The sequence below is a fragment of the Clupea harengus genome, chromosome 7, assembly GCF_900700415.2.
Source record: "Clupea harengus chromosome 7, Ch_v2.0.2, whole genome shotgun sequence".
Classification (NCBI taxonomy): Eukaryota; Metazoa; Chordata; class Actinopteri; order Clupeiformes; family Clupeidae; genus Clupea; species Clupea harengus.
Window position 1 is genome coordinate 26,982,840 of NC_045158.1, and position 14,563 is coordinate 26,997,402.

General features: G+C 41.1%; 2 protein-coding genes across 2 annotated transcripts; both read right to left on the bottom strand.

Annotated features, from left to right (window-relative positions):
- Window positions 1-2,435: 2,435 nt before the first annotated feature.
- Window positions 2,436-5,365, bottom strand: LOC122133040 (tripartite motif-containing protein 16-like). The gene is made up of 2 exons (XM_042708328.1): window positions 4,741-5,365; window positions 2,436-3,738 (listed from the first exon to the last, which is right to left on the bottom strand). Exons 1-2 carry the CDS (start codon window positions 4,826-4,828, stop codon window positions 3,224-3,226), a joined length of 603 nt encoding a protein of 200 aa, XP_042564262.1. The 5' UTR covers window positions 4,829-5,365; the 3' UTR covers window positions 2,436-3,223.
- A 1,152-nt stretch (window positions 5,366-6,517) lies between these two features.
- On the bottom strand, window positions 6,518-9,333 carry LOC105895308 (E3 ubiquitin/ISG15 ligase TRIM25-like). Its single transcript, XM_042708327.1, has 6 exons — window positions 8,699-9,333; window positions 8,100-8,195; window positions 7,634-7,867; window positions 7,244-7,397; window positions 7,105-7,137; window positions 6,518-6,725 (listed from the first exon to the last, which is right to left on the bottom strand). Exons 1-6 carry the CDS (start codon window positions 9,278-9,280, stop codon window positions 6,631-6,633), a joined length of 1,194 nt encoding a protein of 397 aa, XP_042564261.1. The 5' UTR covers window positions 9,281-9,333; the 3' UTR covers window positions 6,518-6,630.
- Between the last annotated feature and the right edge of the window lie 5,230 nt (window positions 9,334-14,563).

The following is a 14,563-nucleotide window of genomic DNA, read 5'->3' on the forward strand; positions in this document are numbered from 1 at the left end:
TGGGAGGTTAATTGATTCTAAATTAACTGAAGTGGAATTGAACTTTGTACCAATAAGCTGCAAGCTGTATTTTGAAAGGTGACCTGTCCAGTAAACACCTTTAAGTGTGTAGTGGTTAGAAACCTTATATGAAATACAAGTTGGGCAGTTATTGCAAGGGCAAACTTTCAAATTCACCCAATTTCTTTTCTGCATTGTTGAAATGGAGAGTGTGTGCTGGGAGCCACCTTTAGACGGAGGTCTCAATATCTTAATATTTTCTCACAGTTTCAATGAATACTGATCTTGGCAGATTATTGCTCCATAATTGATTGAATTGAAACCTCTAATTGAAGCAGCTCAGATTTCTTTGGCTCATTTCAGCATGAACACATTTGGGCAAATCCTCACTGTGGATCAAACAAGCATCTCATCTGTCCTTTAATGAGGGATTCCAGGCGGAACTGAGCTACGATGAAGAAACCCTACAACTGCAGCTCGAAAACTTTTGAACTCTAAATGAGATGGGACTGACATGAGCGTGACATGAAATATAATTTCCTGTGATCTGTGAGGCTCATCAGAGACAATGCAGAAGGCAGAGGGGGGAGGTGTGGACAAAAAGAACAAAAGCTGTAAGACATCTCTTTGAGTCGAGCATCTCTTCGAGTGGAGCTACTGTATCTTTTCATCTTGTGCAAGTCGTTCTGAATTTCACTTGTGGGTTGAATCTTGTGTGCAAATGTTTTGGGGTCAAGCTTGCAATTCGTTTTCCCTGGGTAATGGCTTTAAAGAGCAAGCTATTTCATTTGCTATTTTCATAAAGTGGTTTGTAATCACACAGGCAGTAACTACACAGAGAGAGAATTTGAATGTGCAGATGAACATGATGTATTTTAGTTTAAAAAAAGATGGATGAAAATTGCACATAGGTCAATAACACTGAACCCGTCTATCCTGAAGCTAGTGTTTGTATCAGTGTGTGTGTGTGTGTGTGTGTGTGTGTGTGTGTGTGTGTGTCAGTGTGCGGACAGAAGGGCTGAAAAAAGACTTACTTCCACTCCTAACTACTCTGAAAACATCAAATATTTGATGAAACATATTTACATCATGAAGCTTAATTGAATTAGTGACAGTTGTTGTTTTGTCATTCCTGTTTGTTCTGTATGTTGTTGAACTGTTTGTATGTTAACGAGGTGTGTGTTACTTGAACTCAAACTAAATTGGCATTCGGATACATCTGAAACATTTTTCTGTGGTGTAGTTGAACATCGGAGTCATGCCTTGCATATTGTTTATAATGCTGTAAAGTGAGAGAGATATTAAATTCTTCATGTCCATGAGGCCACGGTCTGTCAAACACATTTCTAGGTTTACACTGCAGAGCAACCCTTTGCGTCAGGGCTTTACTGATTGCTTGCCTTGAAAAGACACCACATTTATGACTTTCTTTCAGTGGCGATTTTAGCCCGACATTTCTGGTGGGGCAATTTTGTATGTAATGTAATGCCATCATCACAAAAACAGAGCTAGCTGATTATTATATTATTAGATAAACAATTTGCCTATATGCCCAGCCCAGGTAGGCATAGGCTATGAGCCGCATTTTGAGTGCCGGCAGGGAGCAGAAATCCTATTTCAATTACTTTTCACATGCTTCAGTTCTCAGCACGGAACAAAAATGTTGCTTATAATACAGCAACAAAGTAAATAAAATAGATTGCAATAAAATAAAAAGATTAGATAGACACATAGTTCAAATAACTTGCATGCTTAATCAAGTTTGTGGCACACGCATACAACATGAAGCGAAAGGCACAACTGAAAACAAATAACAGCAACAAATCATGCTGTTAAATGACATAAAAAGTTACATAAAATGTTGTCTGATAAACAGAAATTATTTCAGGCTGCAACTTGAAACACGTCGCGTTGCAACTTGAAACGCGACATCAACATCACAGCCGCGCTCTCACCGTCACCGCGCTCTATTCACAGCACCACGCTGCCTGTGGCGCAGTGGTTGGCCGGGATGCCGAGGCTGGTTCCAAAACAGTAGAAAACTAGCGATAGCTATTGAGCAGTAACGTTAGTGGCATAGATCTGTCTGAGTACGATCTGTATGATTATTTTTTTCTTGGTCACAGGTTGCTAGGCAGATTTCGTGGGGCACATCTTAAACTGCCCCATCTCCCGATGTAAACTTTGGCCTGTGTCGCTCACGCTCATTGGTGTTTCCATAACAACAGTCTTATGTTTGCAGCGCTGCCCCAGAAGTGGAAGGACAGCAGAGAACAGGCAACATTTCATGGAGCAAGCACAAACACAGAAACCCACACAAAATCAAATTACTCCAAAACAGCACTATAATGCTTGTGAGTCTAGTTTATTCACACACACATTTACAATTGAATCGCTACTTTGCATTTTAAATAAGATAAGATATTTTTTGCCACAAAGCACAGATGTATTGAGCTTTCTGCACCACAGCGCCATCTGGATCTGGTGGGGCAGTGCCCCATGTGCCCCTAATGTAGAAACGCCACTGCTAATGTGTGAGTGATGTGTTAAATCAGGGGTGACAAACATATGGCCCGCGGGCTGGATCCGGCCCACCAGGGGGTCCAGCTCGGCCCGGCGGATGACTTTGCTAAGTGTGAAAATTACAGAAAGACATAAATTGCATTTCTATAAAAGTAGCTGCTATCTACAAATTGCACTTGTTTCTTAATAGATTTCAAGTGTTGTGAATCAGAATGTCTCTTAAGAATATGGAGGTTTATGAGTACAAACCTTTAGTAATTTTTTTAATCGATCCAGTAATTGCTTCAAAAACAGCGTAAATGCGATATCTGCTCCGGAGGCGGAAGCGCTCATTGCCACAGGCAGCAATGCTCGCTTTGTGACGCGCTTGACGTCAAACGCGTCACAAAGCGAGGGAATCTGCAGAGGAGAGCCCAGGCAGATGAACAGTGGGCTGATGTCTGAGTTTTTGGTCTTTATGTTTATAGTTTATTGTAGAAAGACCTTAAAATAGGGTTTATCATCCAAAAACCTTCACCAATGATTTAAACATAGAGAAATATTGTCGTCATATATGCGTTTTTATGCTATGATTTTACTGGTCTGGCCCACAGATCAAAGTGGGCAGTATGTGGCCCCTTAACTAAAATGAGTTTGACACCCCTGTGTTAAATGATGTGATGTGTAAGATGTATGTGCTAACAGCATCTAGACATGTCAGTCACAGCAGCTTCACTGATGCAGAAACGTAACAGATAAACCCAGGGTAGAGTGTGTGAGTGAATGTGGTCTGGACTCTGTGCAGGAGGGTCATTGTGTCAGAGATGCTGTAGAAGGCCAGAGTTCCTGCCCTGTGATCCACATACACTCCTATTCTGGAGCTGGCCACTAGAGGGAGTTCAGTTTGTTTAGCATTGTGCCAGAAAAGAGAGCTGCTGTTGGAGAGCTGCAGACTCCAGGACTGATCATTAAATCCAAACATACACTCATTAAGCCCTCCTCTCCTGCTGATGCTTTTATATGAGACTGATATATGAACCCCCCCACTCCACTCAACCTCCCAGTAGCAGTGTCCAGACACACCCTCTCTACCCAGCACCTGACAATACCCATCAAATCTTTCTGGATGTTCAGGGTATGACTGGACCTCAGCTCTCCTCTCCACCCTCCTGTTCCCCTCAGACAGATGGAGGTTTCTGTTTGCTGTGTTTGGATCCAGTGTGAAGTGACAGGAGTCTGATGGAGGAGAAGACAGGACAAACTTAGTTATTTATATGTGTTAGGTGTGTGTGTGTGTGTGTGTGTGTGTGTGTGTGTGGTGTGTTGTGTGTGTGGATGTTGTTGTTATTTTATATGAATCTTTGCGTGTGGGGGATGAGATTTATTTCTGTGATTTCTTCTGTGAGGGAATGTTTCACATATAAGTGAGATTTGTTTTTGTGTGTGTGATTCTGTACATGTTTGTGCAGGTGTACATGTATGAATGTCTGTATTTAAACGTTCAAAAGTGAGTATGGCTTTGTGTGTGTGTGTGGTGTGTGTGTGTGTGTGTGTGTGTGTGTGTGTGTGTGTGGTGTGTTGTGTGTGTGTGTGTGTGTGTGTAAAAGACAGTTTGTGTGTTTGGCTGAAGGTAGCCCTTTTTATGAATGAATGATGTTGAGTTTCTGTAAGTACTTGGGTTTGTTTGATTTGATTCCTTTGTGTGAGATGAGTCCTTTGTATATAGGAGTGTGAAAGTGTTCCAGTGTCTTTGTATGTGAAAGTCTGCCAGCTCCAAGCAGATGGGTCCCCCCTTATGTGCCCCGGTTCTGCTTAAGGTTTCTTCCTGATTAACAGGGAGTCTTGCCTTGCCCCGGTCGCCATTGTACTAGCTCTGGACTCTGTAAAGCGGCTTGAGTCAATTTTATTGTTTTGGCGCTATATCAATAAAATTGTGTGTGTGTTTATGTGTGTGTGAATGCTTGTGTGTAAATGGGGTTATTTTTATATATGAGTGACACTGAGGGTGTAAATGTTCCAGTGGCTGTGTATTCAAAAGTTCAAAGGCATGAATGAAGGTGTGTGTTGGTGTGTGTGTGTGTGTGTGTGTGTGTGTGGGGGGGGGGGGGTTGAATTTGTATGTGGGTTTGCTACTATGTTCATGATTTTATGCATGTGAGTGTATCCCTGTGTGTGCATGTGCGTGTGCACAATGTGTGTATATGTGTGATAGCTTGCATGTCTTTATGTCCAACTTACACTGTGAGAACTCCTCTCTGGTCGCTGGTTTAGGATAAACAGCCTGGACTTCAGACACTGAGACAGAAAACATCACATTACAGCCCATTCAACTTAGTGAGAAGGGCATTCATAAACATCACAACAAGCTAATTTTTCAATCACATCATATGCGATATGAAGATGACTTAACACATTCACCATATCAGCAAACTTTGTGAACTTAACTATGGATACGTTTGCATTGCTTTGATACAAAATGTATTTAATGACCACTTCTTCATAAATTCGGAAGAGCGATGTGCTCTGGTGTGTGTCTGTAAAGCCCACTGTGTGTATAGTTTTGGAGAGAAGTGTACATGGTATAGAGACAAGCATAAAAACAATTGTGAAACAACTGAAATACAAGTGACAAAGGATGGAGAGGAAAGATTCCCATGCTTTAAATATGACTGCAACTGCATATGACTTGCAACTTTGTCTGGATATATGAGGAGTTTCAGATATTACAGAGGCCAACTGTGTCCTACAGTTTAAACCTTTATGAAATCTGGGTGCAGCGGGCCCGAACATAACATATGTTACACAATGAATTAGTGAGAGGGGGTACAATATGCACTCAATCAGAATAAGTTTAACATGTTCTTTTTAAAACAAATTCGTTTTTCTTCTTGTACATTGACAATGGGTCCCACAGACCAAACACCACAGGAGGGTTAAGTGTCATTATAAGTAATTAGTCTTAACCCTAAAATGTCATATTTCCCACCGGTGGGAAAATTGTTTTAGGTTCTTGTTCTCAATATGCCTTTAAATCTCTGCGAGTTTTTGTCCTAAAAAGGAACACCCCCAGAAACCTTTAATCTTCTACATATATGCCACTTATGCATCAATGTTTTTTAGTTAGAGGAAATATACAAAAACATCAAGGCAAGGCATGCCAGACTACCTAAAAAGGTCTAACAGGCCTCCAACCTCCCACTGACAAGAGAAGACGGAGATTCACTCAGTCAATAGCCACTCATCTTCTTTGGATGGTAACAGCATTTAAAAGTCCTTCAGTTCTTAAACTATTTAATTGATTCATGGACACAACCTAATTGCAGACATAGTGGGTAAAATCAGTTTAGAATATGTAAACTGGGATGTCTTTAGCCTCTTTCAGATATGAACTCTGGACAATATCCACAAAATAGGATCCGGAGTTTGCCTGGGCACAGCCATTCAGTCTCACACCTTATTGTGTCTTGGAATGATGTGTCCCAAACCTGCTGCTGTTTTAATGTCAAATTCCCAGAGTTATGATAGAAAACTTGAGAGAAGTTTAAAGGGAATAATGAGAGAGCAGTAGCTTAAGTCCGATCACAGCCCTGATGTTGAAAAACGAGGCAACTTTAGTTTCCATTGCGTTGATACTTTAAAAGTAAAGCGAATCACTAGTTTGTGGGGTAGAATTCAGTGTAAATGGTGCCGACATGACCCTGCCAGCCCCCTAGTACAGTGCCAGGACAACGCCCAGGTGAGCTCATGTGTGAACAGGGGCAGGAAACTGTCCAGACCATTTGTGCGGTTTTAGGGAACAAATGTTTGTTTGCAGAGATATTGTTTCTGAACCTGAAATTTTACTCCATCTCTGACCCCCATTGGCTTCCGTTTTGTCTGTTTTCCCTGATCAAAATGTAAATTTTAAGATCTAGTAGTTATGCTTTATCTCTCCTAATCTCTGGATAAATAAATCTCAGGGCATTTTTACACATGATTAATATCAAGGCCATTATTTCAAACTCCTAACCACATCTCTATGCCTCCTACGTCTCACAGCTGAAAGAGGGTTTTAATTGAGATCAGATTAAATCAGTGATAAGAAACAGTCAAACTATTATTTCTGTTCTAGACCCCTGATGTAAAGGCTTAGAGACTGTTAGAATCAGTCAGTAATGACTTACTGTTTGGTGGCAGCATCTCATTACTGTCTTTTCTTGTGACTGGGAGCTCAGGATCAGCATCTGGGATCCCAACACAGAGAGACACTCATTCACCCAGGGTTTACCCTTTACCAAGGGTTATTCAGCTTTACAGTGCTTAGATATAACATACAATTGTCACTGGTGTCCAGGAATGTTACCTAAACCCTGTTCACAACATGTTTACTGATGTGTCTAATGCATCAACCCCAAACTGAGATCAAATTTCAAATGCAGTTTAAACTCATGGTGTAAATGCTAATACAGACACTTAAAATGAAAACACCATATTTCATCAGATGGCTTAAACAAACTAAAATCTGATGAGTGTAATAACTAATACATGCTGTGTGTGTGTGTGAGACAGAGAGAGAGAGAGCGAGAGAGAGAGAGAGAAAGAGAGAGAGAGAGAGACACTCACATTCTAAAGACTGGATGATCTGGATATTCGTCACTGTTGAGACATACAGAAAAATAAATCAAAATGAAGAGGGATCCTTGTGTTCTCAAACTTAGAAATAAGGAATTCATCATTGAGTCAATTCTATATGTTTATCCACCTGCTGCAGATATCCTGACTACTTCCTTCCTGAAGATGTCATCCAGCTGCACCTTCACTCCAGAGACAGATTCCTTCACAGCCTCAAATAAGAAACTTTGGTTGAAGGTCATGCTGGGCGAGGAGCGAGGAGAGTCTCTGATTGATGGGAAATTCTACAGAGAGAAACACATAAAAGTTGAGGCAGACCTCCTGAACGTTCAGCCAGGTCTGTGTTTCCCCAAAGGCTGCAAACATGATGGGTGAATTCAGTTGGTTTAGTGTGTATGCACTCATGTGTTTAGGTATGTAAATATGTTAGACACATTAAGACATTACATTCAAAGATCTAGAAATTATGTATTTTTCCTCTCTTAAACCCACATGGGTGCTGTATTTCAAATTCTGTTACCTTGATCAAATGGATGTGATCCTCTGTGTGTGAAAGCTGCTCCAGCTCAGCATCTCTCCTCTTCAACTCAGCAATCTCCTGCTCCAGTCGCTTCAGGAGTCCTTCAGCCTGACTCACCTCAGCCTTCTCCTGGGCTCTGATCAGCTCTTTCACCTCAGAGCACCTTCTCTCAATGGAGCGGATCATCTCAGTAAAGATCCTCTCACTGTCCTCCACTGCTGTCTGTGCAGAGCTCTATTAGGAGACACACAAAAAGGAGGGGGACAGGAGACCCACAGAGGTAAGTGAAGGAGCAAACTCACTCGTGGTGTTACTGGCTCTTCTTGATCAAATGACCAAGGGCGCACCCTGCCAAACCATGTCTTTCTTTGATGTTCTGTATCATATAGAAATGGCAGCATAGAGGTGATAACACAATAACAAGTGATTGCTGAGCCAGCTGTTGTCTTATGTGGTCAGTTCTCACCTTGAGAGTCTCCACAGCCTTCTTCAGATCCTGCAGCTTCTTCTCTCTCTCCTGGATTATCAGATGGAATCTCCTCTGGGTCTGCCCCAACTGCCTCTGTTTAAAAAACAAAAACAAACAGACTCTTTTCACAATAATATCGGTGGATTATTTACAACAATAATGATCAAATATCACACGACAACTGAACATTTATAAGCAAGTACATTTGAGTCTTTTCAAGAGATTTAATGACACATTGAAGCAGTCGTTATAATCTTCAAGTGAAAATCTGAATGAGCTAAGTTCAAGAGGAGCACTGTTATTAAACAGCAAAAACTTGTCAAGCTGGCTCAGAATCTATTTAACAGAACAGAACATTAACTTGCAAGGTAAAACTGTGTTCATTTTGAAGCCGACAGGTTAATGTTTCACTGTTTTTACAACACTGGACCTTGCTACTGAAAATCATTTACTGATTCTTCCTTTCTCTTTGTCATTGCAGAAACAGCCAGACTTAAAGACTGGTGAGATGGTATTCTTGTAGTTTTACATTCACAGTTAGTATGTATAAGAGCCCTCATAGAAATGTTGGTCACATATGTAGCTCCAGTACTGACCTGTTTGTCTGTCCATTCTGCTGCAGCTGAGACTGTGTCATGGCCTTTATGTTTGTCCACCATGCACAGATAGCAGATACAACTCTGATCGGTTCGACAAAATATTTCAAAAACCTTCTTATGATGAGAGCAGATCCTGTCCTGTAGCTGGCCTGTGGCATCAATCACCTTGTGTTTTCGTCCAGGAATAATTTCATTGTGAACTTTGTAGTGAGTTTCACAGTATGACACCAGACATTCCAGACAGGATTTGACAGCTTTGAGTTTTCTCCCAGTGCAGACGTCACACTCCACATCTCCAGGTCCGGCATTAGAGAGAGTAATAGGAGAAGCTTGGATTCTGGTCTTCATAAATGTCTCCACCATTTCAGCAATCAGAGGATTTTTTTTTAGTTTAGGTCTGGGAGTGAAGGTGTCTTTGCACAGGGGGCAGCTGTAGTCTTCTCTCTGATCCCAGCAACCCTCAATGCACCTCATGCAAAAATTATGTCCACAGGGAATAGTCACTGGATCCTTCAGCAGATCTAGACAGACTGGACACGTGAAGGAGTCCTCTTCTTTCTTTGAAATAGCCTCTGCCATTTTGTTTGCTTTCTCTCACAACCACAAGCACAAGCACACTAAGAGAAAGACCAGCCAAGTGATACTTTCGTTTTCACCAGAACAAGGTGTGCTGAGGAGTGGCTTCCTAGTTGTCATTTTGCGTCAGTCTTCAAAGTTCAGATGGAGGCGGGGAAATACGTCTGTGTGTGTGTGTGTGTGTGTGTGTGTGTGTGTGTGTGTGTGTGTGTGTGTGTGTGTGTGTGTGTTTGTGTGCGTACGTGTGCGTGTGTGTGTGTGACACCCCAGAAAAACAGGGAGAAATAACAACAAGCTGATGTTTCCTCATTGAGAACATTTACTTGAATCAATCATCAACCTCAGAGTTTACCAACAAGCAACAGGTTGGCTGCAGTAGAATACATATCTTATTTACGTTACAACCATATTTAAGCTACAACCATATGCAGGGTTTCCCTGAGACATAATTCCCATTTTCTTTACCGCTGCCGGTAAATAGCATACAGCCATTACTGAATAGACTGTCACAAAACCCATGAAGTTACTGAAGGAACAACATACAGATAGCCGTGTAAAATATATCTACATCTCACAAAACCTATAAGGGTTACTAAAGAAACAATACACAAATGACTGTATGAAATACACTGACATATGTGCACATGTGAATTTGCAGTCTGCTAACAGGTAAGAGGGTTTCGTTCACACACACACTCATATGAGAAAATAATAACAACCACTTAGCAGTGTAAAATATCCGCAATTACAATTAATAAATGTCTCCATTTAACACCATACGAGTTTTTACTGGTTTTAAACAGATATCATAAAACTGTTTCTCATGACCGTATGATTCTGTTAATTTCATCACAGAATTTTAACATTGTGACAGACCCTTAGTGTATTATCCTTTTAGGGCCACATTTATGGCCTTGTCCTTGGTTGCTTGTCGTTCACTGAATTACTGAATTACAAAACCACTACACGGATCTGTGGTCATTTCATTTTTTGAATGACCACTGTCACGCTTATTATTTCTCTTTCTGTCCCTCCTTCCTGTGCCACATGGGCTTTTGGACTTGACAAAAAATAAGTCACTAATTATGGTAATAAGCTTCCTTGGCACTAAAATAAGCTAATTTTTTTCGAGATGTGTTTGTGGTAGATGCAGTCTGAAATTATACATGTTGATGTTTGTTTGTGTGTTTTTGCGTCCACAAAGGATGGCAATCAGCCAAACGGGAGAGATATGATGACACAGTATGGCTAAACATCCTCTTTATTTCTGCAATGGCAGGCAGAGCAATAGCGCAATTCGTATTTTCATCATTCCTTTTTCTCCAGCATGATGGTGTACTGAGAAGCATCTCTCGATCCTAGGGTTAGGTTTAGGGTCTGGCTCCTAACCTGGTCACCAGCAGGAACACGTGAGGTCCAGGTGAGGAGAGACAGACGACCTTCTTCATCTCTTCTTCATCTTCCTTCTCTGTCAGGATTGTGTTAAAGACTCCAGGGCCGTCTATCACAGAGACATGGACAGAAGCTACGGTGGCTGCTGGGAGACAGGACTGTAATTCTGCCTGTTACAGTACTATTGTAGAGCCTATGCAGCATACTGCTGTAAATCACAACATCATTTTGGTCAATTAGAGTGAATTACAGCATCTTACTATAGAACTGTAGAACTCATACTTCTTTCACATTTATCTCCTAAACCCAATTCTGGGGAATGGGATCGATCAATGGGGCTTAGAGGGAGAACTATACATTGGGAAACAAGCTGGCATAATATATGTAGAAGCTCCAATAATCCTAATCATCAATTAATTCACATGAAGATTGCCCATAGAGCATATCTTACCCCTAGAGTCAGACACTTAATAGGACTAGCACCACATCCATTTTGTACTTTTTGTCCACAGAGTACGTTAGGGACATTCATGCATGTAATGTGGGACTGTCCCAAAATATATGATTCTGGATTAGAGTACTAGATTGTTTGTCTGATCTGATCGGTATACAACTTCCCATAGACCCTGCTCTACACCTTCTCATTGATGACTCTCTAATTTGTATGAATGAAAGATCTAGGAAAATCTGGCTTGCCAGTTTAACAGCAACCAAGAAGATTATTGTACAAGTCTGGGTGCCACCCCACAATTCGAACACTGGTTGAATACCCTTTTGGACATTCTTTTTATGGGAGTTATGACATGTTTGGGATATGTTATGCCTAGATGCTTAATAAAAATGTATGAAATATTGTGATGGGTGAAAATTCACCCTAGTTACCTCAGGACTCCGGAGCTGCATATAAGTATATTTATTAGACAAACAACAATTGCAATTGGGCTCACTCACAAAACAAGTATGAAAGTGAAGCCCTGATAAACACATCGCACAAGGTTTATATAGACAGAAGTTGAGCGTTCAGCGAGATAACCACGTGGTGGATTTCTGATATCCGAGGCAAGGATGGAAGTTTTGCAAGGTCGGAAGAAGCACAGTTCGAACCTTCTTATCACTTCTGGTCTAAACATGCTCTTGTACATGTGCAGACTAAGTGGCACCTAATATTCCAAGTTACACACACGCAGAAACACAGAAAAGCCATGTTCCTGCTTACATAAGTACATGATTCATATAAGGTAATTAATAATACAAGGCACTTGATTATTATATCCTTAGGTCATTAACAGTGTTAGGAAATTATCTCCATCATATTGTAACCCCAATTTAAACCAATAATAAAAAAAAGAACTCATGCGTATTACTTTTTATCACAATTGCATTGCAGGCAGTACAAACAAGGCTGACTGCGGTCAGTTTTTTATTGCACGCACAACTCACAGCAACACACACGTGTTATATATATATGGAGGCGACCAGGACACACTACACACACACACACGCAGGCCTGAGGTCGCCGTGAATTTTTGCTCTGCCTTTAACCCATCCCGGATCGTCCCTCCTCCAGGATCCTCCAGGAGCAGTGGGCAGCTTCTCAGCGCCCGGGGACCAAGTGAACCGTCCGTCTCGGTCAGGGACGGACAGGATTGTTCTGTTCTTTTTTAATTTGAATGTGCAGAACATGATGTATTTTAGATAAAAAAAGATGGATGAAGATTGCACATAGGTCAATAACACTGAACCCGCCTATCCTGGAGCTAGTGTTTGTATCAGTGTCTGTGTGTCTGTGTGTGTGTGTGTGTGTGTGTGTGTGTGTGTGTGTGTGTGTGTGTGTGTGTGTGTGTGTGTGTGTGTGTGTGTGTGTGTGTGTGTGTGTGTTTGTATCAGTGTGCGGACAGAAGGGCTGAAAAAAGACTTACTTCCACTCCTAACTACTCTGAAAACATCAAATATTTGATGAAACATATTTACATCATAAATCTTAATTGAATTAGTGACAATTGTTGTTTTGTCATTCCTGTTTGTTCTGTATGTTGTTGAACTGTTTGTATGTTAACGAGGTGTGTGTTACTTGAACTCAAACTAAATTGGCATGCGGAGACATCTGAGACATTGTTCTGTGGTGTAGTTGAACATCGGAGTCATGCCTTGCATATTGTTTATAATGCTGTGAAGTGAGAGATATTAAATTCTTCATGTCCATGAGGCCGTGGTCTGTCAAACACATTTCTAGGTTTACACTGCAGAGCAACCCTTTGCGTCAGAGCTTTATTGATCGCTTGTCTTGAGAAGATACCACATTTATGACTTTATTGATCGCTTGTCTTGAGAAGATACCACATTTATGACTTTCTTCCATCACCGCCACTCAACAACCAAATGTAACTTACATATACAGTAGAATGTACAATGTACACAATACACAATGTACAATGTACACAATACTCAATGTCTGTTCTGAACACAGAAAGATGAGCTTGTTTATGACTTCCATCACCGCCACTCAACAACCAAATGTAACTTACATATAGAATGTACAATGTACACAATACACAATGTCTGTTCTGAACACAGAAAGATGAGCTTGTTTGGTGTGAACTCAGTGAGTGCTTGAAAAAAGAATAAAGCCTTTTCATGAACAGTCTGAATTCAGAACTCAATGATCACACGGATGTCTGGACCCATAGAACAGACAGAACGCCAACAGCACTCGAGAGTCAAGGACACGGAGAGGAAGATAGAGTCGCTCTCCCTCCCTCTCTCTTCCTCCCTTTCTCCCTCATCTTATCACAGGTTTGTTAGTTGGGCCAAATTCAATGGAGGACCTTCACGTACATCAAAGTGCCGCAAGCGGAGAGCTGTGACAATGAGACTGGTGACTCAGCTCCGGTTGAAATAGAGATATACGTGCGTACAAACTCGTCTATGACGCCTACAACACAAACACCAACCCATTCAACAGCACACGCCCTCGCTGTCACTCTGTCAAAAGCCATTCACTTCACTCGTTTATCAGGTCAACAAAGGAGACAGTTCAGTACATACAGTATGTATACGTGTATTAGATGCTGCTTGATATGGATTATTTGTAATAATAACATCATGTACGGTTAAGATACTGTAATCTTCTCTCAGTGGAGGGTGCCGTGACCTTTGACCCACCGCCTCATGCACCCCCTCACCTAGTGGGAGGGGTTTGGGTGAGCGAGTGTTTGGGGGGGTATATTGAGTATTCTTCAGGGTCTTTAAAGTAACAAATTGACACTTTTTGAGGTATGGTTTCATAGGCAACTAGTTTTGGTTCCATCCTCACATTCATTTTGATAGCATATGGTCATGTGCAGGACAGATAAACACCTGTGTCTTCCCCACTAGCCATCCAGGACATGCCCTATGTAGTTCTGTATACCGGGCTGGAATACCCTGCAAAAATGAAAGCTATACTGCCAAGACACTAGTTGGTGTATTGGCAAGCTTCTATCAGTGTCAACTGGGCTGTTAGTGGTGTTTGCAAGGTTTTTGCATACCTTTTAGTGTGTGTGTTTGCATACCTTTTAGTTAGTTACCGTGCTAGTTTTGGAACAGAACTCCTTATTGCTGCTTTAACAGAGGGCCCAGTCTGTGAAATAATTTTGAGCAGAGGCAAGATTGCATAGAATCACTTTATTCATACATACATCATTCCATAAAGGCATGTGCTCATATCTATATGCAAGATCAAGTACAGTGGGAGATCTACAAAGTATAACAAAGGCATGATGAGAAAAATTAAGTCAAGCCATTTAACACAAAAAAAAATTAAAAAAAATTAAAACAAACTTATTAACTTGACATTTTGGGTGAAAAGTGGAAAAGTGATTTCATTTTCATCAAGCCGACAGTCGTTGTATTGCA